Source organism: Eretmochelys imbricata, chromosome 2 (assembly GCF_965152235.1).
Source record: "Eretmochelys imbricata isolate rEreImb1 chromosome 2, rEreImb1.hap1, whole genome shotgun sequence".
Taxonomy (NCBI): Eukaryota; Metazoa; Chordata; order Testudines; family Cheloniidae; genus Eretmochelys; species Eretmochelys imbricata.
Window position 1 is genome coordinate 26,536,973 of NC_135573.1, and position 26,034 is coordinate 26,563,006.

Here is a 26,034-nt window from a genome sequence, read left to right on the forward strand (position 1 = left end):
TCACTATAAATATCTCAGTGCTGTGATATTAAACAAGACGCTGATCTTGAGCTGAATCATATAATCTGGTGTGTGCTATTCCTTTGGGAACAACGGACTTGGTAATTTGGTGTGTAGCCAGTGACACGGACTGGATATCACAGGGAAATGCTTCAAAGGGACTCTGGAACCGGATGCAGCTATTACCTTGAAAGGCAAAGTAAGGGATGGCATTGCCCAGAGGAGAATATTGAATGGCTAACAGGTGGGTAAGGAGCTGACACCCAACCAATCATAGTGCTGGGTACCCTGTGAACGGTCCCAGCTGGGGACAACTGAAGACAGACCTCGGAACAAAGGAGGTATGCCTGGTGGGAGACTGGGTGAAAGACTGTAAAGCAGCCAGACCTCAGCAAGGAAGAAGCTGTGCCCCCCCAGAGAGAGACAGACATTTTAACTTATTGTACGCTCATAAAGTAGCCCCCAAAAGGGGTGCTATTAAATGACTCAAGCATTGGTCATGTGCTGCAGAGTCAGCAGAGAATGGAAACTGGGGACAGGTGCTGCAGAACTACCCGAGACGAGTAGGTCATGCTGCATATCCACAGTCAGGTTAAACACTGAAGCCATATTTTATGTGCCCTAACATAACTTTAAGTTGAGACTCAATGTCTTTCTAAAAGACATGATGAAGCTCAGTCAGGAGTCATGGGTTTGCTGTAGAATTCACTGAGTGAAATAATATGGCATGTGTTATGCAGGAGGTCAGATTAGGTGAATATAATAGTCCCTTCTGGCCTTAATCTGTGAAACAATGGATGTGTTTCTTATCTGTATAAACATCCAATCTATCTTTTTCATGACCTCAATGATACCTTGTGGCAATGAGTTCCACAGGTCAGTTGTGCATAGTGGCTCACACCCTGCCCCTTGATGGATTACTCACTATTTCTATACAAGAGCTATGGAGGATACTCTCCTAATCCCACAGAAAAATACTTTAGTTGCTGTTAGCCAACTGACATATAGAAAAATTCACCAAATATGTACAGAATGAGTCAGCTTGTGGTTCCTATTACAGAATATGCTACACCTGTTACTTTTCTTAGAATGCAACATGCATGATATCCATTATGCACTGATCTCCTTTTTTTTATCTGTATTCTTCATGCTTACTTGCTGTCTCTCCTTTATCCCGAGCAGTGGTGTTGAGTTTTGCTATGACATTAGTCAGATTTCAACCAGTCATTTAGGGGTAATTAGTCTGTGGATAATTTGAAGGCTGATTCATTTTTTTGTTACCTGTGATTACAAACAGATATTCTTAAATATTACTTTAACTCCAGCCATTTGTCTCTTGTCGAGAAAAATTTAGATACATGTTCTTGTAATTGAATGTAACCGTTGACTCTCATATAATCCGGTTGACAAATGGCCCTAATGCTCCGTCTCGTCATAGTAAATGGCACCAATGAACAATGGTGAAAGTGCACACTGCACTTTGTGACAAACCTTGTCAGTTCAATTAATTATGGTTTGTTGCCTAGTCGAGTATGTGCAGCCAGCACACTGTACCCTTTGACCTGTTAAATGTGTAATAATAGGTCGACAAGATGCACTGGCTGCTTCAATCCTTTGGATCTTGACAGAAGACACAGTTGGGCTTCTGATTTGCTTGTAGTTCAATCTGAATGGTGACTGAGTGAAAGGTGTAAGTGTCAAAGAGAACTTGAGTAACTTCTTTCAGGATCTGGTGATTGTCCACTGTGTCTTCTGTAGATAGTGAACAAAAATTATCACTGCAGAAATGCAATACTTTTAAGAAACCTAAGTGACTACTGAAACTATTTGCAAACATTTGGGATGGTTTACTTCTCTTTCCAAGTTACATCTTAATAACTATATTGCAACTAGCTGTTCAGTCTTGCTCAGCAAGCTTATACCCTATGTTGTTGTAGCTGATCAAAAATTTTCAATTTTTTTAATAACAGTGTTCTACAAAAATATTGGGGGGAAAGTTGTTGTTGCTTTTATTTGTTTTTAACAAAAAATACTACATTTGGTTTAACAAGCACCAGATACAGACAAGCAGTTGTATCCCAATCAGAAGAAATTGACTTTACTAGGCTTCAGCTGAATTATCATTTTTCTGTTTACAGAAATTTACTGACCTGTGACAACGTGAGCAGATAGAATAACTTGATTCATTGTTAGAGACCAGAGATGCAGGTTGTGGATAGACTCCACTTTGTTGACTGCTAGAATTCTCTCTCTCACTGCATCATAATTAAATCCCTTGGGTGTTCCTGTAGAGGAGGAAATATGCCTTTTGATTAAATAAGAACTATATTCAATTAAAGGACACACAGAGAGACCTCTGAATCTTTACTGAATTAGATTTGGGTTTTCTTATAAAAACAACATGGGCCATAGAGTACAGCTCTATTTTTCTGTTCACTGTGAAGTTAACATGCTTATACTTTTGGGCTTCACAACATCCTCCAGCAATGAGTTCCACAGGTTGATTGTATGTTGCATGAACAAATACTTGCTTATATTTGTTTTAAACCTGCTGTCTATTAATTTCATTGAGTGACCCCTGGTTCTTATGTGATGCAAAAGGTAATTCACACTTCCTATTCACTTCCTCCACACCATTCATGATTGTATAGACCTCGATCATATCCCCCACCCCCCTTAGCTGTTTCTTTAAGAAGATTGTTACTTTTCCATTTATAAATCTCTCTTCATATGGAAGCTGCTCCATCCCCCTAATAATTTTGGTTGCCCTTCTATGTATCTTTTCCAATTATAATTTATCTTTTTTTCAGCTGGCGTAACCAAAACTACATACCGTACTCAAGGTGTGGGCATACCATGGATTTATATAGTGGCATTATGATATTTTCTGTCTTATTATCTACCCCTTTACTAATGGTTCCTAATGTTGCTAAAACTGCCACTGCACATTGAACAGATGTTTTCAGAGAACTATCCAAGATGACTCCCAGACCTTTCTTGAGGGGTAACAGCTAATTTAGAACTGTTGTATTAATTTAGATGGAATATATGGGCTCCAGGTGTTAGCATAAGGCAGTCACTATCCAACATTAAACAGTGTTAAACAAAGTCCGGAGCTTGGTTTACAGAAGCCTCTGCCTGCTTAGCACCATGGCAAAGACACCATTAAAAATCCATTTTTATTAAAAATACAGAAAAGAAAAAAGTTTACTTTTCAGATGCTTTAAATAAGACTTTCATTTTAAGAACTTCCCTTGTTCCATTTCTCTTTAGCTGAAGAGAGTTTTTAAAAAGAGAAACTCTGGTTGTTTGACCATCTCTTGGATGGTATCAAAGACAGTAATAACTGTCCTTTTGGGAAAAAGAGAAAATGTTAGTTGAGATGGGCTGGAGATGTCAATGCTGCTGTTCTGTTGTTGTTAAAATCAAGTCCTAGAAGGAAAAGCCCCCTTGTTTGACAGTCTCTTAGATCAATGTTTCTCAAACTTTAGCAACCCGAGGACCTCTATTTTGATTTAAAAAACTTTTGTGGACCCCCAAGCCGCCCTCCTCAGCCCCAGGCCATGCCCCCACTCCACCCCTTCCCCCAAGGCTCCACCCTCATCCCACCTTTCTTGAGGCGCCACCCTCATCCCACCTCTTCCCGCCCCTGCTCCACCCCCTTCCCCGAGCACACCCTGTCCCCACTCCTCCCCGTGCCTCCTGCATGCTGGGGAAGTTCCGCAGTGTGCAGGAGGCACTGTGAGGGAGCAGGAGGAGCTGATCAGTGGGGCCAGTGGTGCCGGACATGATTCCACCTCCTCTCCTTAGTGCGCTCTGTCCCCACTCCTCCCCTCCCTCCCAGCGCCTCCTGCACGCCAGGGACAACTGTTCCCTGGCATGCAGGAGGCACTGGGAGAGAAGGGGAAGGGTTGATCAGCAGGGCCTGTGGACCCCCTGGAATACCATCACGGACCCCCAGGGGTCCATAGACCCCAGTTTGAGAAATGCTGTCTTACATGGTATCAAAGATGATAAAAACTGTCATCTCAGGTGATGTTTGGGATTCAGCAGGAGCCAGTAGGGGTGGCAATGTCATCTGTCTCTGTTCCATTCTGGTCAGGACATCCCACTGGATGAAGGCCCATATCCCAGGAAACAGTGAGGGCGGCAGCCAGGATGGTGACGCTCATTCCAGTAGTCTATCTGTTCTTTCTGAGTGTTTGATTTTTGTTGTTGTTTTCAACTTTCCACACACAAATTTCTTTCTTATAAGGGCTCAAAAAGGGAGTGAGAGGTGGACTAGCCCATTCCCTCATTATTTTGTCCACCAATTAGGCCTAATATCTGATATACCAAATTTTGGCTCATTAACTTCAAGCTGCACCTCTCTTGTTTTTAACAAGCTTAATTTCAACACAGTCCTTAAATCATAACAACTTGGTCTTTTTGTTTAGATTAATGCAGTTATTCTGTCTCCCTTTCATTCCTTTCTCGCATCAACATTTGTTATTAGAGTTTATTTTAACATTTTTGAACATTTACATACTTTTTACAGTTGAGCTCACAATTCAGGCAAATTTGTAGGCTTCGTTGTCGGAAAAGAACCCATCATTTTGTATGTAAAGTTGGGACTATTTTTCCAATGTGCGTTACTTTGCACTTAACACTGAATGTCATCTGTCATTTTGTTGCCCAGTCACCCAGTTTTGTGAGATCCTTTTGTAACTCTTCACTATTGGATTTGGACTTAACTGTCTTGAGTAGTTTTTTTTACTGCTTTCCATTGAGAAAACTGACCATTTATTCCTACTCTTTGTTTCCTATCTTTTAAACAGTTACTTGTCCATGACAGGACCTTCCCTCTTCCTAGGACTGCCTGCTTTGCTTAAGAGCCTTTGGTGAGGGACATTGGCAAAGGCTTTCTAAAAGTCCAAGTACACTATAACAACTAGATCACCCTTGTCCACATGCTTGTTGACAACCTCAAAGAATTCCCTTTATAAAAGCTATGTCATCATGTAGTATAATAATATGGCCAATTCAACTCAGTTGTGCCTTTCTTACAATAGCTCCAATGCCAGTTATTTGTGCTTACACAAGAACCTCAGTGTCTTGTGTTTTGTTCTGTCAGTTTATCACAAGAATACTATACTGTAGGGAGCACAGACTCAGCACAGTATGGTGCTGAAAGGAAAGGTCTTCATCAGAGCTGATCACAAACTCTCTGAAGGAATCGTTTCCTGTGGGGAGAATGCAGATTCCTTGGAATAGTAACGTTTCACAGAGACTGTTCAATTTGAATGAAGGTCAAATGGAATGCAGGCAGTGGTCTGATGGAACCCTATCTGCCAGCTGACCAACCCAGTTCCTCAGCAGCCTGCCTGGCAGGTTGATGGGGAACCAGAAGCCCTGGGAGCATCAGCTCAGGTGACAATCCCAGGGCTTCCAGGCTCCTGACTCCCCTTCAGCCCACTGATTTGAGTGGAATTAACCTCCAAAGAATTTAGCCCAAAGTTCTTAGCAGAAATACATGGGATGGAATGGGTTAAACGGAGGTTAAGACTTGCCTAATGTCACATACTGAGAAGGCAGCAGAGCTAGAAACGAAACCCAAAGTTCTAACTCCCAGGCCTTTGGGATAACCAACAAACCATGCGTCCTCCACTTTCATTACCTAATGTAAGAGAGATGACCTGCTAGGTGCGGTATTCTGGCTAGACACATTTGACACTTTAAGCACCTAAATTCCCAAATCTGGCCCCACTCAGTTGCTGCTGAACCCTGTAGGCACCTAAAGTCAGCTGGCACCTATGTTTTCACAGTATCACTTCCTTAGGCGCCTATGTTTCTGCCTGTGTGCATGTGCGCTTCAGCCTCACTCTCGGTGTTCGGATGCCTAAGCCTTAGAGCGTTGCAGAAACCAGAGAAAGATAGGTGTTGCTCTACCTTATTCACCTGGGAGGCCCAATCTGATGTGTGCGCTCAGAGCTCGCCTGCCAGATCAGGCCTCTCTAGGTGAGCTTACACAAAATGGAGGAGAAGCTCCCCCTTCATAATATAACTTTTTAATACAGTGGTTGGGGTACTTACCTGGGATGTGGGAGACCCTTGATTCAAGTCCCTCCCTTTGCCTGAGAGGGAGACAGGATTTAAACAGAGCTTTGCCACCTCTCGGGTGAGTGCACTAACTGCTGGGCTGTGGGATATTCTGATGTGGGGCTTCCTCACCCTCTCCTGTAGGAGCTGTTCCACTGTGGGTTGATAATTTTAAAAAGCCATTGGGGCAGGGGGACTGAATACTGGGTCTTCCATGCAAGTGTCCTAACCACCAGGCTACAGAGTCAGTTTCTTGAACACTCTCACTGGCCCAGTGATTCTTTCATTATTTATTCACCCTAACCCCTGGGCTAACAGGTGTGAGGGAGGTCCTCCTCTTTCCCCACCCCCCTCATCTCTTGCAAAAAATGGCATGGGTACCTAACCCCAAGGGAAGGTTTGCAGCTAAGTATCCCAAACAGAGGGAGGCACCTTCCTCCAGCCTGGATTTAGGCACCAAATTCACTGAGAGGGTAAGGATTAAGACATCCTTGCTTTGGCATCGCCCATTGGCTAGTTTAGGCAAGGAGCTGCCTAGCGTGGTGGTTTCTGTGAATTCCATTTTTAGGCACCTATCTCCTTCCATTCATTGTATAGGGAGTCTAGGCTCTGAACTCGGGCTTTGTGAAACCCACTGATTTTCTAGGAGCCTAAAATTTAGGCTTTGCAACTGCCATGCCTACATTTTTGTGACTCCCACTCTGGATTTCTACCCCATGACAGGTGAACACAGAGGCAACCTCTAGGAAAGCTTTATACTATGACTATACTGATACATTTCTTTACTGAAACAAAGACGTACACAAAAAGGAAGAGATAATAAAGACATATGCTGCAAAAAGCTATGCAGAGAGTCAGGTTGGTTAAACCATAGCAATCCAAAAAGCTACATAACAACAGTTCCTCATCCCTTTAAGGCCTATGTCTTCTGTAGTAGAGGTAATAGCTGCCTCATATCGGTTAGCCCCAAGAAAGCAAAAACTTGTATCTGTGACTGCTACTGTGACTTTCAGCCTTGGCAAATCAAACATCAGGCTCACATCTAGGCAGTCTCACTACGTTAATGAAAAGGTTCTTAGAACTGTCCATTTTACCTTGAACTCTAACCTGACTTTGAAAGATGCTTGGATTTGGTCTTTCAGATCAATGTAACCAAAACTGTAGCAATGTTTTATACTTCCGTTGCTTGATAAAATGGCTAACCTGCAACATAGTTTTTATTTATATTTATTTTTGGCACAAACTTGGTTGTGGTCATGATTCATAATGGAAATACACAATGCACAAAACAAAGAATTCACAAATGCCATAGGGGTTATGGGAAGCAATGGTATACATGTGAAAAACAAAGAGTTGTAGGAATTCATCATGGTTTCACTAACAAAACAGCAACATACAGATTCTTGGAGAAGATTCAATGGAACACTGGAATATACATAACTCTGTCATTATATCATCTAAAATAGTTCTAATTAGAATTATGATTAGCGTATGCTTAGAATTATGAAAATACTGAAAATGACATCACTGCACTGCTATGTTTGGAAAACTATTGTTTGTTGTTTAGCTTGCTGCGGGTATTATGCTGCTGTGTTAAGAAAGGACTATGCTCATATCCTTTAAGGAGGCAGAGCGCAAGGGATTTTGGATCTCAAAAGAACTAGAAGCACACTGGGGGGGTATGCAAGATCAGACGACGTGTTAAAGCATTTCTGTGTTTCTGACTGCAGCTGTCGATGGTAGCCCACATCTGATACCCTAAGAGAATTATACTAGCATCAAAATATTCTAGTCCTGAAATCTAGAGACCAAATTATGTTCTCCAGTATGTTCACATAACTCCCACTGCAGAATTGTATGTAAATATCTGAGAAATTGAAATTGAAGAGGGTCACATGAAGAGCAGAATTTGGCAATTATTTTCTAGGTATTTTCACAGACATGCTTTTTCCTTTGCTGGAGTAAAATATACCATCTAGTATCCATTTGAAGTGCTCTAAGTGTTTATTTTAAAATACTTTGAGTTCAATTCAGATTTTGTTGTACAACGTCTAATACACGAAGGGTCTGTTTTGTTTGTTTTTTTTTCAAAAAGTCAGATGTCCATTTGCACTTCTAATCTGTGTGCACAGTTGCCATGAATGCATGTACTGATTGGCTGTTTGAGCACGCAGATGGACAGTTAATGTGTAAATGGGCATTTTGAACATGTGAATTCCTAATTTCTGCACACAACTGTAGTAACTTCTTGCAAGATTGTAATTTAGGGATTGATTTTCAAAGAGTCAGGCATACAATTTCAACAATTAACATTTTTGAGATTTCTACACAATGTACATGTAGAAAGAATGTATTTCTTCCATGAAGAGTGGTGAAGATTTTTTTAAATAACGAGTGCCTAAAGTTAGTCTCCTAAATGCATTTAGGCACCTGGGCTGAAATCAATGGGAGACATTCTCTGTCCAACACTTCTGAAGATCAGGGCAGTTATTTAGGGGACTAAACATGGATTTAAGAGCCTAACTTGAGGGACCCATTTTTTAAACCCCAAACCAGTTTTGGTAAGTGCAATAGAGAGAGACAGAGAGAACAGAATAATATTGATTCTAGAAATAACTACTGTACATTCAGAAGTTCTTACCTTCCATTAACACAAGCAAAATGTCCCTTAAAATGGTGATGGTTGTTGCCAGAACAAAGATAGAGAACACAAATGTGCAGACTGGGTCAGCTATTTTGTATTCTGGCTAAAAAAATATAAGCACATCACTTGATTAAATCCATCACTTTCAGTTTCTGGCTGACATTTTTAATGAGCTAATCAAAAAACAGTATAATCAAGTTATCTAACATAGTAACCATTGCTGATCTTCTCGATCAGTACAGCCAAGTTAACAGACAATTTTCTGATTGCATTAGTCTTTAAGACCTCGAGCCACTAAAGATGAAGGAGAGAGAGACACAGAACAATAGAGTCCTTCTGGCTTAAACCCTAAGGGAAACCTGTTGTGCTCTCAGCCATTTTATTCCCAGAAATGAACATAACTGTCCTGGACTAAATTACAATATATCATTAAGACAGAGAAAATATGTACATAGCATCTAACGACGGTGTTATGAAAATACCTGCATCATTAATTGCTATGAAGGTGAGTAAACCCAATAAAACTGACCTTAAAGAATATTATAAGTGCACTAATTAGCACACTAATGCTCTGAACTAGATCTCCAATGGCATGTACAAAAGCTGCCCTCACACTGGCATTGGCCAAAGCTGGCTTCTGTTGAAGAGCTGGTATATGTTCATTGGCTTGTGCTCTGTGACTATGTCCAGGCCCAGTCTGGTGCAGAGTCAGACTTAATCTGAAAGAGATACAATGCTGCAAATATCAGCGAGATCATACTGTCTGAAAGAACAACAACAAACACTTCAGCATTGCACTTCTTAAAGCAAAAGGTAAGCAATAGCAAGCGTATGTGTAAATATATGTAGATATTGTCCACTCCAGGGAATCTCAAAATGATTAAGTATTTAATATACAAAAAAGACAACTTACATGACATTGGCTATCACTGCACAACCAGAAGTAATGAGCATCACTGTAGCTTCAATCTCAAAATCTGGGTGCAGCAGTCTCATGCTCGCCAAATATGTCAACACGCCAGTCACCACCCAAATGATTAGCATCGACATCAAAGCACCCAGAATTTCTAGGGGTTAAAACAATTGAATTTTAGGGGCATTTTAAATAAAGTGCAAGGAATTGGCTAATGGATGAGCACTAACACTTTCCCCATTAGAAAGCAGTTCTTATGTGTTTGCAGGTCCTAATATTCAAATCATGTTGGGGTGACAAATCTGGTTTCCCCAGGGTTGACTCTTGTTGCAGACTTATGGGCATGGTTTGGAATGATGGATTCATACATGTTCCCATGAGCTTGCAGAGTGTCTTCTGGTTCACGAAACAGGAAGGTGACCTGCACCTTGGGATTTGTACCCAATTGCTCCAGAAAACACCATGTGAAACTGAAATGCACTGTAGAATTGAAGCCTCAAGATGTTTGCAGATATCCAAATGGAGCACACAATTGCACAAACCTTTAGTAGACTGTTCATGAATGCAAGTCTGTTTCTGGACAATAGTGAGTGCCCGTGTGGGGGCAGGGTGAGGCAGTGGGGAAGAAAGAGGGATGGGATAGGGCAGGGGGAAGAGAAGGGGATGGGGGAATGAGGCAGGAGGGAGGGGGCAGGGGACAGTGTGGAGAAAGAAAGGGGATGGGGCAGGGGGAAGAGATGAGGACGACTGTGAGTACCACCTCCTCACTTCTGGGCATCCATGCCAGAGGTGTCTGGAGAAATGGGGGCGGGGACATGTGCCCCCCACTAGCCACAGATACGTGTCACCTCTGGGGAGGATGATCATGCTCCAGGCTGCAGCTTGACCTGGACTGCCTGCAGCAGACAGCGCCTCCCTGCTTGTTCATTGGCTTGTGCTCTGACTGTCTAGTCCCCTGCTGGCCATGTCCAGACACGAAGCTCTCTGCCAAAGCAGGAGGCTGCCATGTGAGGCCCATCTCTGGGGGGAGAACTGGTGTGGGGTGGAAATTTGTCCACCGGGTGGCTTCCCAGCTACGGTCCTCCATGGCTTGATGGTTGGGATCACCTCTGCCCCTGAATGTCTGGGAGCAGGTGTCAATGAACGGGTGCCTGACTGGGCACCACAGCAGGCAGGGTGGTATATATATTGCATGGATGCAGCCCACATAACACAGAGCTGCATACGCAGCCCACAATGGTAAATAGGTTGAGAACCACTGATCTAATAACTTTGGCTGTAACATTCTCCAGTATTACATTTTCTTCTTTGAGGTTCCATGACTTGCTGTTTTCCATTTTCTGATGTATCCTGGGAGCTTTGAGAATATTAATAGATTAGCCTCATGAACCTGCAGACCTGTGCCTGATCTCAGAATACTTTCCAGTGTACTTGCTAGGACAAATTGCCTTTTCTATTTCACATGGTCATATGACAGTACATTTGGTACCTGCTCTGTGCCATCCAAAAGTTAACCTTTTAGTGGAAGGTTTAGATGATAACCACAGTGAGAAAAGGCTAATCAGGAAACTTGTCAAGTCAACCAAGATATGTGCTGCATCGGTTATCACAGCAAGACTTCCTGAAATTTGTCCACCTGTGTAAAACAAATACATGTATATAATAGGACATGTATCCAAGACTTTATTTGTTGTAAAGCTAAGGAAAACGTTATTTACAATGATAATGTAAGGCATAACTTTAAACTCTTTACAGACTAGAAGAAGTTTTTATCCCATTCATGCATTCAAATCTTCCTAGTCCTGAAAAGAGTTGTATCTTAGTTTTACTAAAGCATCCAGGGGCTGGTAAATCTTAAACAGCAAAAAGGCTTCAGGACCAGACTTCAAAGAGAAACTGCTGAGCTTCAGTTCATTTGCAAATTTGACGCCATCAGCTCAGGATTAAACAAAGCCTGTGAATGGCTAGCCAACTACAAAAGCAGTTTCTCCTCCCTTGGTGTTCACACCTCAACTGCTAGAAGAGGGCCTCATCCTCCCTGCTTGAACTAACCTCGTTATCCCTACCCTGATTCTTGCTTGCATATTTATACCTGTCTCTGGAAATTTCCACTACATGCATCTGACGAAGTGGATATTCACCCATGAAAGCTGATGCTCCAATACGTCTGTTAGTCTATAAGGTGCCACAGGACTCTTTGCGGCTTTTACAGATCCAGACTAACATGGCTATGCCTCTGATACTTAAACATGTTGTAACTCATTAGAAATGTGGTTTAATTGCTATTATAAAGTGGCAGAACAATTGCAGTCTCAAACATCCTGAATTACAATACTATTATCCCCCTAATATCTCCTCACAAATCACTGACATTTTTGTCAACACAGTATGACCCCAATCAAACTTAGCAACACTCATGACCCAAAAATGGGTAAAGATGGCTTTGTTTGTTTCCTGACCCCGGGATGGCTGGTTCTCTGGCATAATTTAGAGCAACCTAAATGTAAGCAGGGGAATGGTCCCGCTATTGTGAGAAACTTTCCTGGCTTATGCACTACCCTAGTGAAGTGGGCTAGCGAAAGGATTTCAGTCCTCACTCCCACTTCCTTTACCCAGAGGCCTGCTTGACCTCAAGGGCTCTCCTTCCACTCTCCTGTGTGGCAGAGTCCTGGTAGCCCAAACAAGGCTGGGTCACTTGTTGTGGTCACTTAGGGCAGGGGCTAGGGTGTCCCCACTCCGGGGTGTTCTCTCTGCACTGGATGCTTCCCGGACCCACTGATCATTACATACAGTTCAAAGCAAATACAATTTATTAAACAGCAATCAATTTTTAAAAAGAAGGAAAAAATGGGAAAGGTGAAAGGAAAACACATCAGCCCGCTCTGTGGCATGGGAACATCACAATCAGCGTCTCTGGAATGTAAGGGAAGTTAAGTCTGTTCCTCACAAGTCCCAGGCCCCTTCTCAGGCCCTGGCTGTGCTGCATGGATGCTGCGGGTCAGACACTTGCTCTGGTGGTGGCCGCACGCTCTCAGGATCTAGGTGGCTGGACCCTTCTTCTCAGCGTCGCCCGCGCCCCGTCTGGTTGCTGCAGCTCTCCTCCCAGCACAGGTCTGCTCTGTGGGCTGCTTCTGTGACTCTGCTCCCAGCACTACCTGCTTCCTGGGCTGCTTTTCTGGACCCTCTGGATCTGGCACAGCTCTACTCCCCAGTTCAGCTTGGGCCCCTGCTTTCTCCTTAGCTCAGCTCCATGCTGTCTGACCCAGGCAATTCCAGCACACAGGGAGGACAGGACCCCTCCTGGCCTCCTGACTCCCTGATTAGCCTGCCCATCCTGTCAATCAGGCTGACCTGGAGCATTTGGCCACTCCCCCATTGTTCCTGGGGACTGTCAGTCTCATGCTCCTGATTTCCCATCAACCCTTCGCCTTTCTTTTAGTACTGGGAGCTAGCCAACCAAAACACCCCCACTGAGTTTTAGTAAAGGAACAAGAGTCCCCTTTCATAAAGGCAGTGAACAACAGTAAATGGGATTTAAGGAAGAATCTAATAGAAAGACAGTATGTTCTGTGCCCTATTTATGTGATATACAGTATAGTATTTTTGGTAGGGGAAAGAAGTGTTACATTTGCCATATTAACCCTATCATTTTTTATATATAGGACATGCTTTAAGCTAGTCATTCTATGGACTATAGGCTGATCTAAATTATAGATTCATAGATATTTAGGTCAGAAGGGACCATTATGATCATCTAGTCTGACCTCCTGCACAACGCAGGCCACAGAATTTCACCCACCACTTGCACCTATATCTGTGCTATTGAAGTCCTCAAATCGTAGTTTAAAGATTTCAAGGAGCAGAGAATCCTCCAGCAAGTGACCCATGCCCCATGCTACAGAGGAAGGCGAGAAACCTCCAGGGCCTCTTCCAATCTGCCCAGGAGGAAAATTCCTTCCCGACCCCAAATATGGCGATCAGCTAAACCCTGAGCATATGGGCAAAATTCATCAGCCAGATACTACAGAAAATTCTTTCCTGGGTAACTCGGATCCCACGCCATCTAATATCCCATCACAGGCCATTGGGCCTATTTACCATGAATATTTAATTACCAAAACCATGTTATCCCATCATACCATCTCCTCCATAAACTTATCGAGTTTAATCTTAAAGCCAGATAGATCTTTTGCCCCCACTGCTTCCCTTGGAAGGCTATTCCAAAACATCACTCCTCTGATGGTTAGAAACCTTCGTCTAATTTCTAGTCTAAATTTCCTGGTGGCCAGTTTATATCCATTTGTTCTTGTGTCCACATGGTACTGAGCTTAAATAATTCCTCTCCCTCTCTGGTATTTATCCCTCTGATATATTTATAGAGAGCAATCATATCTCCCCTCAACCTTCTTTTAGTTAGGCTAAACAAGCCAAGCTCCTTGAGTCTCCTTTCATAAGACAAGTTTTCCATTCCTCGGATCATCCTAGTAGTCCTTCTCTGTACTTGTTCCAGTTTGAATTCATCCTTCTTAAACATGGGAGACCAGAACTGCACACAGTGTTCCAGGTGAGGTCTCACCAGTTCCTTGTATAACGGTACTAAAACCTCCTTATCCCTACTGGAAATACCTCTCCTGATGCATCCCAAGACCGCATTAGCTTTTTTCATGGTTATATCACATTGGCAGCTCATAGTCATCCTGCGGTCAACCAATACTCCGAGGTCCTTCTCCTCCTCCGTTACTTCTAATTGATGCATCCCTAGCTTATAACTAAAATTCTTGTTATTAATCCCTAAATGAATGGCCTTTCATGTCTCACTATTAAATTTCATCCTATTACTATTACTCCAGTTTACAAGGTCATCCAGATCCTCCTGTAGGATATCCCTGTCCTTCTCTAAATTGGCAATACCTCCCAGCTTTGTATCATCCGCAAACTTTATTAGCACACTTCCACTTTTTTGTGCCAAGGTCAGTAATAAAAAGATTGGTCCCAAAACCAATCCTTGAGGAACTCCACTGGTAACCTCCTGCCAGCCTGACAGTTCAGCTTTCAGTAGGACCCATTGTAGTCTCCCCTTTAACCAATTCCTTATCCATTTTTCAATTTTCCTATTGATCCCCATCTTATCCAATTTAACTAATAATTCCCCATGTGGCACGGTATCAAACGCCTTACTAAATTTCTAGGTAAATTAGATCCACTGCATTTCCTTTGTCTAAAAAATCTGTTACTTTATCAAAGAAGGAGATCAGGTTGGTTTGGCACGATCTACCTTTTCTAAAACCATGTTGTATTTTGTCCCATTTACCATTGACTTCAATGTCCTTAATTACCTTCTCCTTCAAATATTTTTCCAAGACCTTGCATACTACAGATGTCAAACTAACAGGCCTATAATTACCCGGATCACTTTTTTTTTTCCCTTTCTTAAAAATAGGAACTGTGTTAGCAATTCTCCAATCATATGGTACAACCCCAGAGTTTACAGATTCATTAAAAATTCTTGCTAATGGGCTTGCAATTTCATGTGCCAATTCCTTTAATATTCTTAGATGAAGATTATCTGGGCCCCCCGATTCAGTCCCATTAAGCTGTTTGAGTTTTGCTTCTACCTCAAATATGGTAATGTCTACCTCCATATCCTCATTCCCATTTGTCATGCTACCATTATCCCTAAGATCCTCTTTAGTCTTATTAAAGACTTGAGGCAAAGTATTTGTTTAGATATTGGGCCATGCCTAGATTATCCTTGACCTCCACTCCATCCTCAGTGTTTAGCGGTCCCACTTCTTCTTTCTTTGTTTTCTTCTTATTTATATGGCTATAGAACCTTTTACTATTGGTTTTAATTCCCTTTGCAAGGTCCAACTCTACTTGACTTTTAGCCTGTCTCACTTTATCCCTGCATGTTCTGACCTCAATAAGGTAGCTTTCCTTGCTGATCCCTCCCTTCTTCCACTCCCTGTATGCTTTCTGCGAGAGAACCCAAAGGTTGATCTAAATTACACCAACTGCCAATGGTCACATGGGGCAAATATGGCAACCAGGGATCATTATGTCAGCTCTAAAATTGATGTTTTAGTAGCATAGAGCTCTGTGTGGCATAAAACACAGTGTAGGGTGGCCATAGTGCTGCAAAGACTCAGTGCCTATTATGTCAATCACATCACACTTTTTTTACCCTTTCTGAATCAACTGATTAATTCAGCCATGCCCGACTCACCTATTGATCTTAACTACACCCTGATATGAATACCAGTAAAAATTCTGGAAAATGTTACAAAAAGCAACATACCACTTTCAGACCATATACTTAGGGGTCAGATTTCCTCATATCTCCTGATTGTCTGTCTGTGGATCTCTTTATACCCACAAGGTTGCAGATACCGGTTCAAATTCCTCTCCACGTGAATCTTGTTGATCTGAATGCATGGACAAAGTTTCAAGTGCTATGTGGCTCGACAACATAGTTACTGTTCAGAAAATAGCTTGCTCCACAGGTGGTGCCAGACTTAAGCCTCTGTAGCCCCACAGGTGTGGCTAGGTTAGACTGATGCAAAATATGTTTCATTTGGCAATCAATGTTTTCTCCAACAAGATCCTTTCCAAATAATTATATTGTAAGTCACACATATAGGACACAGAACATTCTTCTATTCCTTATAAGTGCCATCTACTGCTGCCTACAGGTTACTTCCCAAAATGAAGCAGCAGAGATTCATTGCAGTGAAATGAAAGAACACAACAGAACAGAGATTATCCAAAATGTGAGGGGGCTCTGCAGGACAGCTGGTCCGCAAATGGATTTTTCCATCTGGCAAAAACACCAAGAAAGAGGGTTTTTTTTTTTTTTTTTTTTTGAAGAAACAAAATCATCCTGAATAGGAACAAGAAGCCAGAATCTGAAGTTTGCCACAAAACAAAATTTCCCAAAAAACAAAGCAAAAAAACCCCACATTCATTTCAGTCAATCAAAATATGTTGTTTTGATAAAACCAGAATGAAATGTTTTGAATCTGACTATTTTTACATAAAGTAAATTTCAAAATGAAACTTTTCCACACTGAGATGTTTCAACATTTTCAAAATGTTTTTCCATTTTTTCCCATAAGCAACATTTTGTCAAAATGGATATTATTGCACAAAACATTAGGTGTAATCTAAACAGCATTTTCTGACCAAAAACTGTTATGATAATTTTTGATCAGTTTTACTCTGCAGCACTTTGAGGTATGTATTAAGGCTGAAGCAAAAAGCATGCATCACCAGAGTAGCAAAAAGATGGGCACCTGAAGGCAAGCAAAAACACGGCTGCCCGAAAACAACATGGCGAAGAGCTGTGGAAGCCAGGCTGAAAAACTTGGGGCAGAGCTGGGGAACCATTGAAAGACTTGCCAGAAACAGACAGGAGTGGAGGAGCCTCATCACTGCCCTAAACCCCAGAGGCGTAATAGGAACATGATGATGATGAAAAAGCAATGCAACACACCAACTTTTCAGTTGTGATACATCATCTAAAGCTGCACTATAGACATTTTCTAGGTAGATATCTATTTAACACAGTGACATGCAATATCCTTATGCAACATGTTTCAATCATAAGAAGCTGGAATATGAGATGTTTTTCTCTTAACTTGGCATACAGACCGCAAAATACTGCAACATGTTTTTACATTTTGGATACTTTACTTCCATTCTGTTGTGTTTTTTATCATACGGAATTACAAGACACCCACTCTGCTCAGCTTGAAATTCTGAAAGATGCTGCCAAAGGACTATTAGATATATTGCCCAAGTTGATGCATGCCAAGAGGTGTCTCTTTGAAATCTCCTTGTGCTGGTCCCAGCAATGCAGGCAAGGCTTTCTTTTTAATTACATGATATAGTTAGGCTTATATCTACCTCAAGGTGCCAAAATGGAACTGAAATCTTCCAGGCATTGTCCCAAATCCACATTTTTGTCATTAATTGCAAATATCCCCATTTGAGCACTCTTACCTTCATAGATTCTAAGGGCAGAAGGGACAATTGTGATCATCCATGCTGACCTCCTGTATAGCACAGGTAACGGAACTTCCCCCAAATAATTTATAGAACATAACTTTTAGAAAAACATCCAATCTTGATTATAAAATTGTCAGTGATGGAGAACCCATCATGACCCTTGGTAAATTGTTCTGATGGTTAATTAGTCTCCCTCTAAAAAAATGTACACCTTATTTCCATTTTAAATTTGTTTAGCTACAACTTCCAGCCATTGGATTGTGTTAATACCTTTCTCTGCTAGACTGAAGAACCCATTTAAAATATATGTTCTACACTGTGATGGGGTATACCTGCCTTGCACTGGACAAGAAGGGGTTAACCCCCCATATTGTGGGCTGAGGAAGCCACACCCCGTCACCACTGCTGGCCATGCTCCAGCTGAAGCTTCAGTATAAAAGGGAGCAGCCCAGCTCAGTCTGGACTGATCACTAAGGGGAAAGGACACATTGCAGATTCACGCTCAGGAGCTGGTGGAGCCCCAGACCATGGAGGCCAGGCGCACTGAGACCCAGGTGGATACCCAGCTGCCCATGGAAGCCAAAGAGTGGATGGAGCCATTGGGAGCTTCACCGGCTGATGACCCCAGAAGACCAGTGGACAACTGCACAGGAAAACTGGGTAGGAAGTAGCCCAGGGGAATTAGATGTTTTCCGGTTGTAGAACTGGGGCAAAGTCAGCTGTTTCAGATGGATCTCTGCTGACCTAGTGGTGAATACAGTCATTGCTGACAGGACCCTGGGCTGGGATCTGGTGGAGTAGGGACCCAGGCCATCCTCCTACCCTAGCTGCAGCCCACTTTCCCCCAGCCACTGGGCTGCACAGCCCTGCATAGGAGGGCCACCATATTGACTCCGGTTACTGGGACACATAGCCCTGCATAGGAGGGCCATCTTATTGACTCTGGACATTAGGCCATACTGCCCTGAGGCTAAGGGCAGTTTTTTGGATTCAGCTGTGGGGCTGAAACACCCCTTCCCCCTCCTCCCCCACCCCACAACACCCATGTAGGTACTTATAGACTGCAATCAAGTCACCCCTTAACCATCTCTTTTTTTAGATTCAAGGGGATCAATCTATTTATTTTATCACTACAAGGCATGTTTTCTAATCCTTTAATCATTCTTCTGGCTCTTCTTTCAACCCTCTCCAATTTATCAGCACCTCTCTTGCATTGTGGGCACCAGAACTGGACACAGTATTTTAGCAGCGGTCACTCCAGTTCCAAATGCAGATGTAAAATAACCTCTCTACTACTCCTCAAGATTTCCATTTATGCCTCCCAGGATCACATTAGCTCTTTTTGTGACAGCATCACACTGGGAGCTCCTGTTCAGCTGATTGTCCACTATGACCCCCAATTCTTTTTCAGAGCCATGACTTCTTCTGTGGAGAAAGAAGTGGTTTGGGACTATTTAGAAAAGCTGGATGAGCACAAGTCCATGGGGCCGGATGCACTGCATCCGAGAGTGCTAAAGGAGCTGGCGGATATGATTGCACAGTCATTAGCCATTATCTTTGAAAACTCATGGCGATCAGGGGAAGTCCCAGATGACTGGAAAAAGGCTAATGTAGTGCCCATCTTTAAAAAAGGGAAGAAGGAGGATCCTGGGAACTACAGGCCAGTCAGCCTCACCTCAGTCCCTGGAAAAATCATGGAGCAGGTCCTCAAGGAATCAATTCTGAAGCACTTAGAGGAGAGGAAAGTGATCAGGAACAGTCAGCATGGATTCACCAAGGGCAAGTCATGCCTGACTAATCTAATTGCCTTCTATGACGAGATAACTGGCTCTATGGATGAGGGGAAAGCAGTGGACAGCAGGACCAATCCCCAACTAAATCATCCCAGCCAGGGCTCTGTCAAGCCTGACCTTAAAAACTTCGAAGGAAGGAGATTCCACCGCCTCCCTAGGTAACACATTCCAGTGTTTCACCACTCTCCTAGTGAAAAAGTTTTTCCTAATATCCAACCTAAACCTCCCCCACTGCAACTTGAGACCATTACTCCTTGTTCTCTCATCTGCTACCACTGAACAGTCTAGATCCATCCTCTTTGGAACCCCCTTTCAGGTAGTTGAAAGCAGCTATCAAATCCCCCCTCATTCTTCTCTTCCGCAGACTAAACAATCCCAGTTCCTCAACCTCTCCTCATAAGTCATGTGTTCCTGTCGCCTAATCATTTTTGTAGCCCTCCGCTGGAGACTTTCCAATTTTTCCACATTGTTCTTGTAGTGTGGGGCCCAAAACTGGACACAGTACTCCAGATGAGGCCTCACCAATGTCAAATAGAGGGGAATGATCACGTCCCTCAATCTGCTGGCAATGCCCCTACTTATACATCCCAAAATGCCATTGGCCTTCTTGGCAACAAGGGCACACTGTTGTCTCATATCCAGCTTCTCGTCCACTGTAACCCCTAGGTCCTTTTCTGCAGAACTGCTGCCTAATAATTCAGTCCCTAGTCTGTAGCGGTGCATGGGATTCTTCCATCCTAAGTGCAGGACTCTCCACTCTCCACAGCCTGATGCTGTGTCTTGGGCTTGTGTGGAGTTTCCTGCACACCGCCTCCTTCCTTCAGGATATGCCAGGAACTGCAGCTGCTGAAAACCCTCCAGCTCCTCCTCCTACTTCTCTGGAAGTGTTTTTTCTATTTGCGAGCTGGGCTCTGCTGCTGGGTCCAGTAGCCCCTAGTGGCAGCCAGCAGCTTTACAGCCCATTACTGTGGGGTGGGGGAGAAAATCCTGCACAGAACATTGATTTCTGTTCAAACTTTGTATTGTGCAGTGGTGCAGAATTCCCCCAGCAGTAATCCTCATTTCAGCTGCTTATCTCAGTTTTGCCTACAGGAGTATTTTGCCTTTTAAGAGGGGATGGGAGGATAAAATGTTCTTTACTTTCAAGAGTAAGGCTTGTATTATAGCTATAAGGTTTATATCTTTGTAGCAATACTCCCAACAAATGGCTTTGTGACTGATTATTACTCACAGTGGTTGTTTATTGCTTTGTGTACTACAAAGCAATAGAAATTGTCAGTTACTCAGTGGTCAATCATCTAGCACATGCTGTCTAGCCTAATGAAGAAAAAAATTAAATATATGGGTCATAATTGCAATAATCCCCATAGACTGCTGTCTGTAACTGCAGTTAATAACTGGTTTGTCAGAGTTTAATGGTCTGAAACAAAATGGTTTTCAAGACTGTTACTTAGCTGTCACTGAAAAAATCTGAATGATTCATTAAGCAAAAAAGAAACATTTTGTTAACATATCATCTGTCCTTCCAATTATCCTCTAACAATGCTGTATTCACCAAATTTAAGCCTGCTGATTACATAGCTTTGTTAATAAAGCATTACTTCTGTCACTGGAAATTACTGCATGGAGATAAATAGCATGCACCAAATTTCACCCAGTGAAATTCACCTGACGCACAAGCAATTTATGCAGGGAAAGTGCAGGGGAGGGGGAGGGCGGGGAGGAGGCGGTCAAGAAGTTGGGGAGGAAAATTCTCCCTCTAATGGACAATAAAAGTAGAAGGCAGCAGTGCGGTCTCTCAGTGACCACAGCTCCAGCCAGTACTGTAGTCAGAGGTAAACAGAGTTAACCAACTTCTCATTTGGGGAATATGGGGTGTGGTTTAGGTTAGTTTACATACTATTTTTTTTACCACTAAACCATTGGCTTCAGCCTATAGGCAAGAGGGCTCAAGAAGCAGACAAGCCCCGTACTTTCGTGGGGTTTAAGGAGTACTAGGTCTACACATGCATGGATCCCATAGTCCTTCACTGGCTGTCCTCTACAATACTATGTGGGGTTGGTGTGGAAAAATCCCTTTCAGGTGCACAGGTCTCCCTCCATGCTTCCTCACGCTACTACAAGACAAGGCTGATGTGGCATGTATGGCCTTGTACTGACCCCACACACTGCATCTCTAATGCACAACACCACATCTCCAAAATCTCTCGCTGACATAGGAGATGAAGCTTTCCCAGGATTTAGAAAAAATAATTACCTCCACAGCTGTGAGATACATATATAGGGTATGACACTAAACTGGGAGGAGAGGTAGATACAGTGGAGGGTAGGGTTAGGATACAGAGGGAGCTAGACAGATTAGAGGATTGGGCCATAAGAAATCTGATGAGGTTCAACAAGGACAAGTGCAGAGTCCTGCACTTAGGACGGAAGAATCCCATGCACCGCTACAGATTAGGGACCGAATTGCTAGGCAGCAGTTCTGCAGAAAAGGACCTAGGGGTTACAGTGGACGAGAAGCTGGATATGAGTCAACAGTGTGCCCTTGCTACCAAGAAGGCCAATGCCATTTTGGGCTGTATAAGTAGGGGCATTGCCAGCAGATCGAGGGACATGATCATTCCCCTCTATTCAACATTGGTGAGGTCTCATCTGGAGTACTGTGTCCAGTTTTGGGCCCCACACTACAAGAAGGATGTGGAAAAATTGGAAAACATCCAGCGGAGGGCAACAAAAATGATTAGGGGACTGGAACACATGACTTACGAGGAGAAGCTGAGTGAACTGGGATTGTTTAGTCTGCGGAAGAGAAGAATGAGGGGGGATTTGATAGCTGCTTTCAACTACCTGAAAGGGGGTTCCAAAGAGGATGGATCCAGACTGTTCTCAGTAGTAGCAGATGACAGAACAAGGAGTAATGGTCTCAAGTTGCAGTGGGGGAGTTTTAGGTTGGATATTAGGAAAACTTTTTCACTAGGAGGTTGGTGAAGCACTGGAATGCGTTACCTAGGGAGGTGGTGGAATCTCCTTCCTTCGAAGTTTTTAAGGTCAGGCTTGACAAAGCCCTGGCTGGGATGATTTAGTTGGGGATTGGTCCTGCTTTGAGCAGGGGCTTGGACTAGATGACCTCCTGAGGTCCCTTCCAACCCCGATATTCTATGATTCTATGGAGAAAGATCTGGGATTTGTTTTCCAGGGGAAAATTCAAAGCAGCTTCATAAAACTATTTAAGGGCTGGAAGGACAGATTTCTGAGGAAAGATTTAAGGAAATAAATATGTTTAACTTGGCTAAATGAACAGCTAAATAGAAGGAGGTGAAGGAGGGATGAAAACATAACTGCTCACAAGTATCAGAGGAGTATAAATATCAAGGAGGGAGAGGCATTGTTTAGAGTGATTCTAGGGGTTTCAACTGCTATGGGAGAGAGCAAAGGAAAAGGTAGGCTGACTATCAGGAGACAGGTCCTAGGAACAAGGCCTCCTAGACTGTGGAATAATTTATTGCCAGCTGGATCCATTTTAGAGAACTGAGAATCCATTTGGTTGGAACATTTTCGACAAAATGAAACTTTGCCAAAAAATGCTATTTCGTCAAAACTGAAATGTTGGGTGGAGACCTACCAGTTTAGACAATGTTTTCACTGAAGGGGGCGAGGGATCAGCTCTCCCACTCTATAGCCTGGTGGTTAGGGCTCGTGGGAGGGTGGCAGACCCAGGCTCAATTCTCTGCTTTGCCTAATTCAGAGTGATCTGGCTCTCCCACAAGCCAGGCCTGTGCTCTAACAACCAGGCAACATGCACGCCCCTTCCCAAATTGAATAGCTTAGGTTTCGATCTGAATATGGACTGTCAACCTAACTCCATTTTCATGAAAACCTTCAAACGGGTTTATTTCATTTCCAATGCAGAACAAAAACAACATTTAAAAACCTTCAAAAGCTGCCACAAAATGGAATTGTTGTCCTCTGGCCACCTCCAATCCACTCATCCAAAGACAAACCAACAGTCAAATCTGAAGCTTTTAAATCCATCCTGGTGTAACTCCATTGATTTCAGTGGTGAGACACAGATGATGAATATGCTCATGGAATTTACTCAGAATGCTTTAAGATTGTCGTATAACACTCATTTTATATCAAATCATACTGATGGGTGACCCTCAAATGTTGGCAGACCTGCCAGGCTTGGATAAACATATGAAATCTCTGAATCTTATCCAAAGTTGATAAGGTTTGGAAATAGGACAGGAGGTTCTCTCATAAGAATTCCAGAGCTTCCTGGTTTGAGCCAGGCTTAAACTGTCAGACCAGTCTATTATATGGATTATTCCCTCCATTCCGGATCCAGCCTTAATCCTTAAATGACAGTCACACAAAAGTTTTGAGAAATTCACTAAAAAAGTTTACAGATTTTTTTTAATTGGAAAAGATTGGGTGTCTGGGATTAGTTATTTTATCCCAGCTGGTACGCCCCTCTATAATGAAGATCACAATAGGTGCAGAGAGAGTGGCAGCAAAAGGATTCAAACATCACTGACCTTGAGAACAATATGAAATTTCCTTGATGTCAAAACACCGAGCTGTACTCACCTATAATTTCAGCAATCATGAAGATGAGACAAATTATCGATGCTGCATAGAGCTTCCGCTTGGCTTGACACTGTTCTATTTTTCTGCTCTCGTAGGCCGTTGAGTGGCTATGGCAGTGGTTCAGTGGATTATCTTCAGCATCCTCTGATTCCTCCTGGCATTCTTCTTTGTTTAAATTATTCTGCTGCAATCCCATCCTAGGAGATTGAAAGAACCAGAAGATTACAAAGCTATTACTATTCAGGGGTACACTCCTGCAATCCCATACCTCTGTGCTTAATCACTGAAGTCAAAAGCACCATTGAACCTCAGTTGGACTATTCACGAGAGATTTACTCACATGAGTAAAAAGAAAAGGAGTACTTGTGGCACCTTAGAGACTAACCAATTTATTTGAGCATAAGCTTTCGTGAGCTACAGCTCACTTCATCGGAATCATCTAGTTTCTAAGATGCCACAAGTACTCCTTTTCTTTTTGCGAATACAGACTAACATGGCTGTTACTCTGAAATCTGTCACATGAGTAAGGGGTGTGCAGGGTGAGGTTTAAAGAAATCGTGGCTCTTCAGGTTGTTCTGCATGGGATTTCCATTTTTATGCCCTGATTCAGTGCTCTTTTCATTACACACCTAAGTTAGCCATGCACAGTGCAGACTTCCTAAGATGCGCACATTATGAGCTGAGCAAAAACAAAACAAAAAGCTCCATGCAAATGTACAGCATGACTTGCAGAAAGTCAGAACTCAGGCAAATCCAAATCAAATTCAATGGAACATTTAAAGGCACTCCTCCTCAACAAGGGCTAGTTCCATAGAAAATTTCAATTTTCTACTCCCAGCAATTTTGATAGGACTATTATTTTAAAAGGGCCACAATTCCTTTTTTTTATAATTGAAAAACATCATTTATCCCACTCTCCTCATACTCAAAAATGGCTGAACTGTTTCTCATGTGTGCGCACCCAAAAAAATCCAGCTTCAGGCAGAGACTAAGGATGGAAATTGTCAGCCCAACAGATGAAAAAGGATGTGTGACTATAAGCAGGGGACGCAGGGTAGTCTGGACCCCATCTATGCTACTCAAGTGGCATAAAAGGGGCAAACATTCAGCAGAACCTGCCCCTAAAATCCCCCCAACATAAGGCAGCTTCCTAGTAAATTTAGAGCTGCCAGAACACCTCAATCCTGACCCCTCTCAAAGCCTCCAGCATAGGGGATACCAGGGGATGGAAGGAAAGGGGTATGGCTGGGGTGTACTGTACTGCAGCTGTCCTCAGCTGCTGAATGGCCCCTGTGGCCCTTGTGCCAAGCATATACTAGAGCAGTCCTGAGACTGCTCTAATTTATGGTAGGGGCCAGGTGGCTCCAAGATGGTTTTGTAAGGGCCTTTTTTCTCTATTCCTTTATTCCTGCACTAAGCAAAGCTTGGGTGGAATAGACACAGGCCCACAGGGGTTAGAATAGAAACCACAATGTAACTTCAACTACAGTATTTACTGCTGCAGCAGCTGCTTCTGGTGTAATAAATCCAACAATAAAACTCCCCTGCCATACTTCCTGAATTGCTACTTGTAGGAGTGCAGTATGATAACCAACTATTTCTTCCCAATGCTACATATATAAAGTTTATAAAATCATATGTTCTACCCATCTACAGTCTATGAATGTTGTTGTGCAGCATTACCGTCTTGGAATGTAATGTAATGAAAGTCTTGACATGTAATGAACTGCCCTATTGTTTTGAGACTGAAATTAGCTCAGAGACGTGATGCAGACCTGGGTTTAACTGCACTCTGGTAATAACAGACTGTTTTCACATTCTCTGCACTGAAGGATTTGTCGCTGGGATTAATATGTGTCTTGTAGATTGAGTTAAAGGGCCCCTAACTTCAGGAGGTACATAGATCTTACTGACTTTATACAGCTTTTCCTGTGCTGTTTGTGAACCAGTAAAAAGCCCTGAAACTAATTGTACTCATCACATGGATTACTTGATCAAATAACTTTTCC

General features: G+C 42.8%; 1 protein-coding gene across 1 annotated transcript; it reads right to left on the reverse strand.

Annotated features, from left to right (window-relative positions):
* Window positions 1-1,606: 1,606 nt before the first annotated feature.
* Window positions 1,607-24,221, reverse strand: SLC30A8 (solute carrier family 30 member 8). The gene is made up of 7 exons (XM_077808663.1): window positions 24,026-24,221; window positions 11,125-11,271; window positions 9,636-9,789; window positions 9,252-9,441; window positions 8,720-8,825; window positions 2,151-2,285; window positions 1,607-1,752 (listed from the first exon to the last, which is right to left on the reverse strand). Exons 1-7 carry the CDS (start codon window positions 24,219-24,221, stop codon window positions 1,607-1,609), a joined length of 1,074 nt encoding a protein of 357 aa, XP_077664789.1.
* Between the last annotated feature and the right edge of the window lie 1,813 nt (window positions 24,222-26,034).

Coding starts and splice junctions, on each gene's coding strand:
- SLC30A8 (XM_077808663.1), bottom strand. CDS start 24,221: ATGGGATTGCAGCAGAATAATTTAAACAAAGAAGAATGCCAGGAGGAA. Junction 2,286..8,719: donor TTTGCTTGTGTTAATGGAAG/GTAAGAACTTCT, acceptor CCTCCTCTACAG/GAACACCCAAGGGATTTAAT. Junction 1,753..2,150: donor ATCTGCTCACGTTGTCACAG/GTCAGTAAATTT, acceptor CACTATCTACAG/AAGACACAGTGGACAATCAC.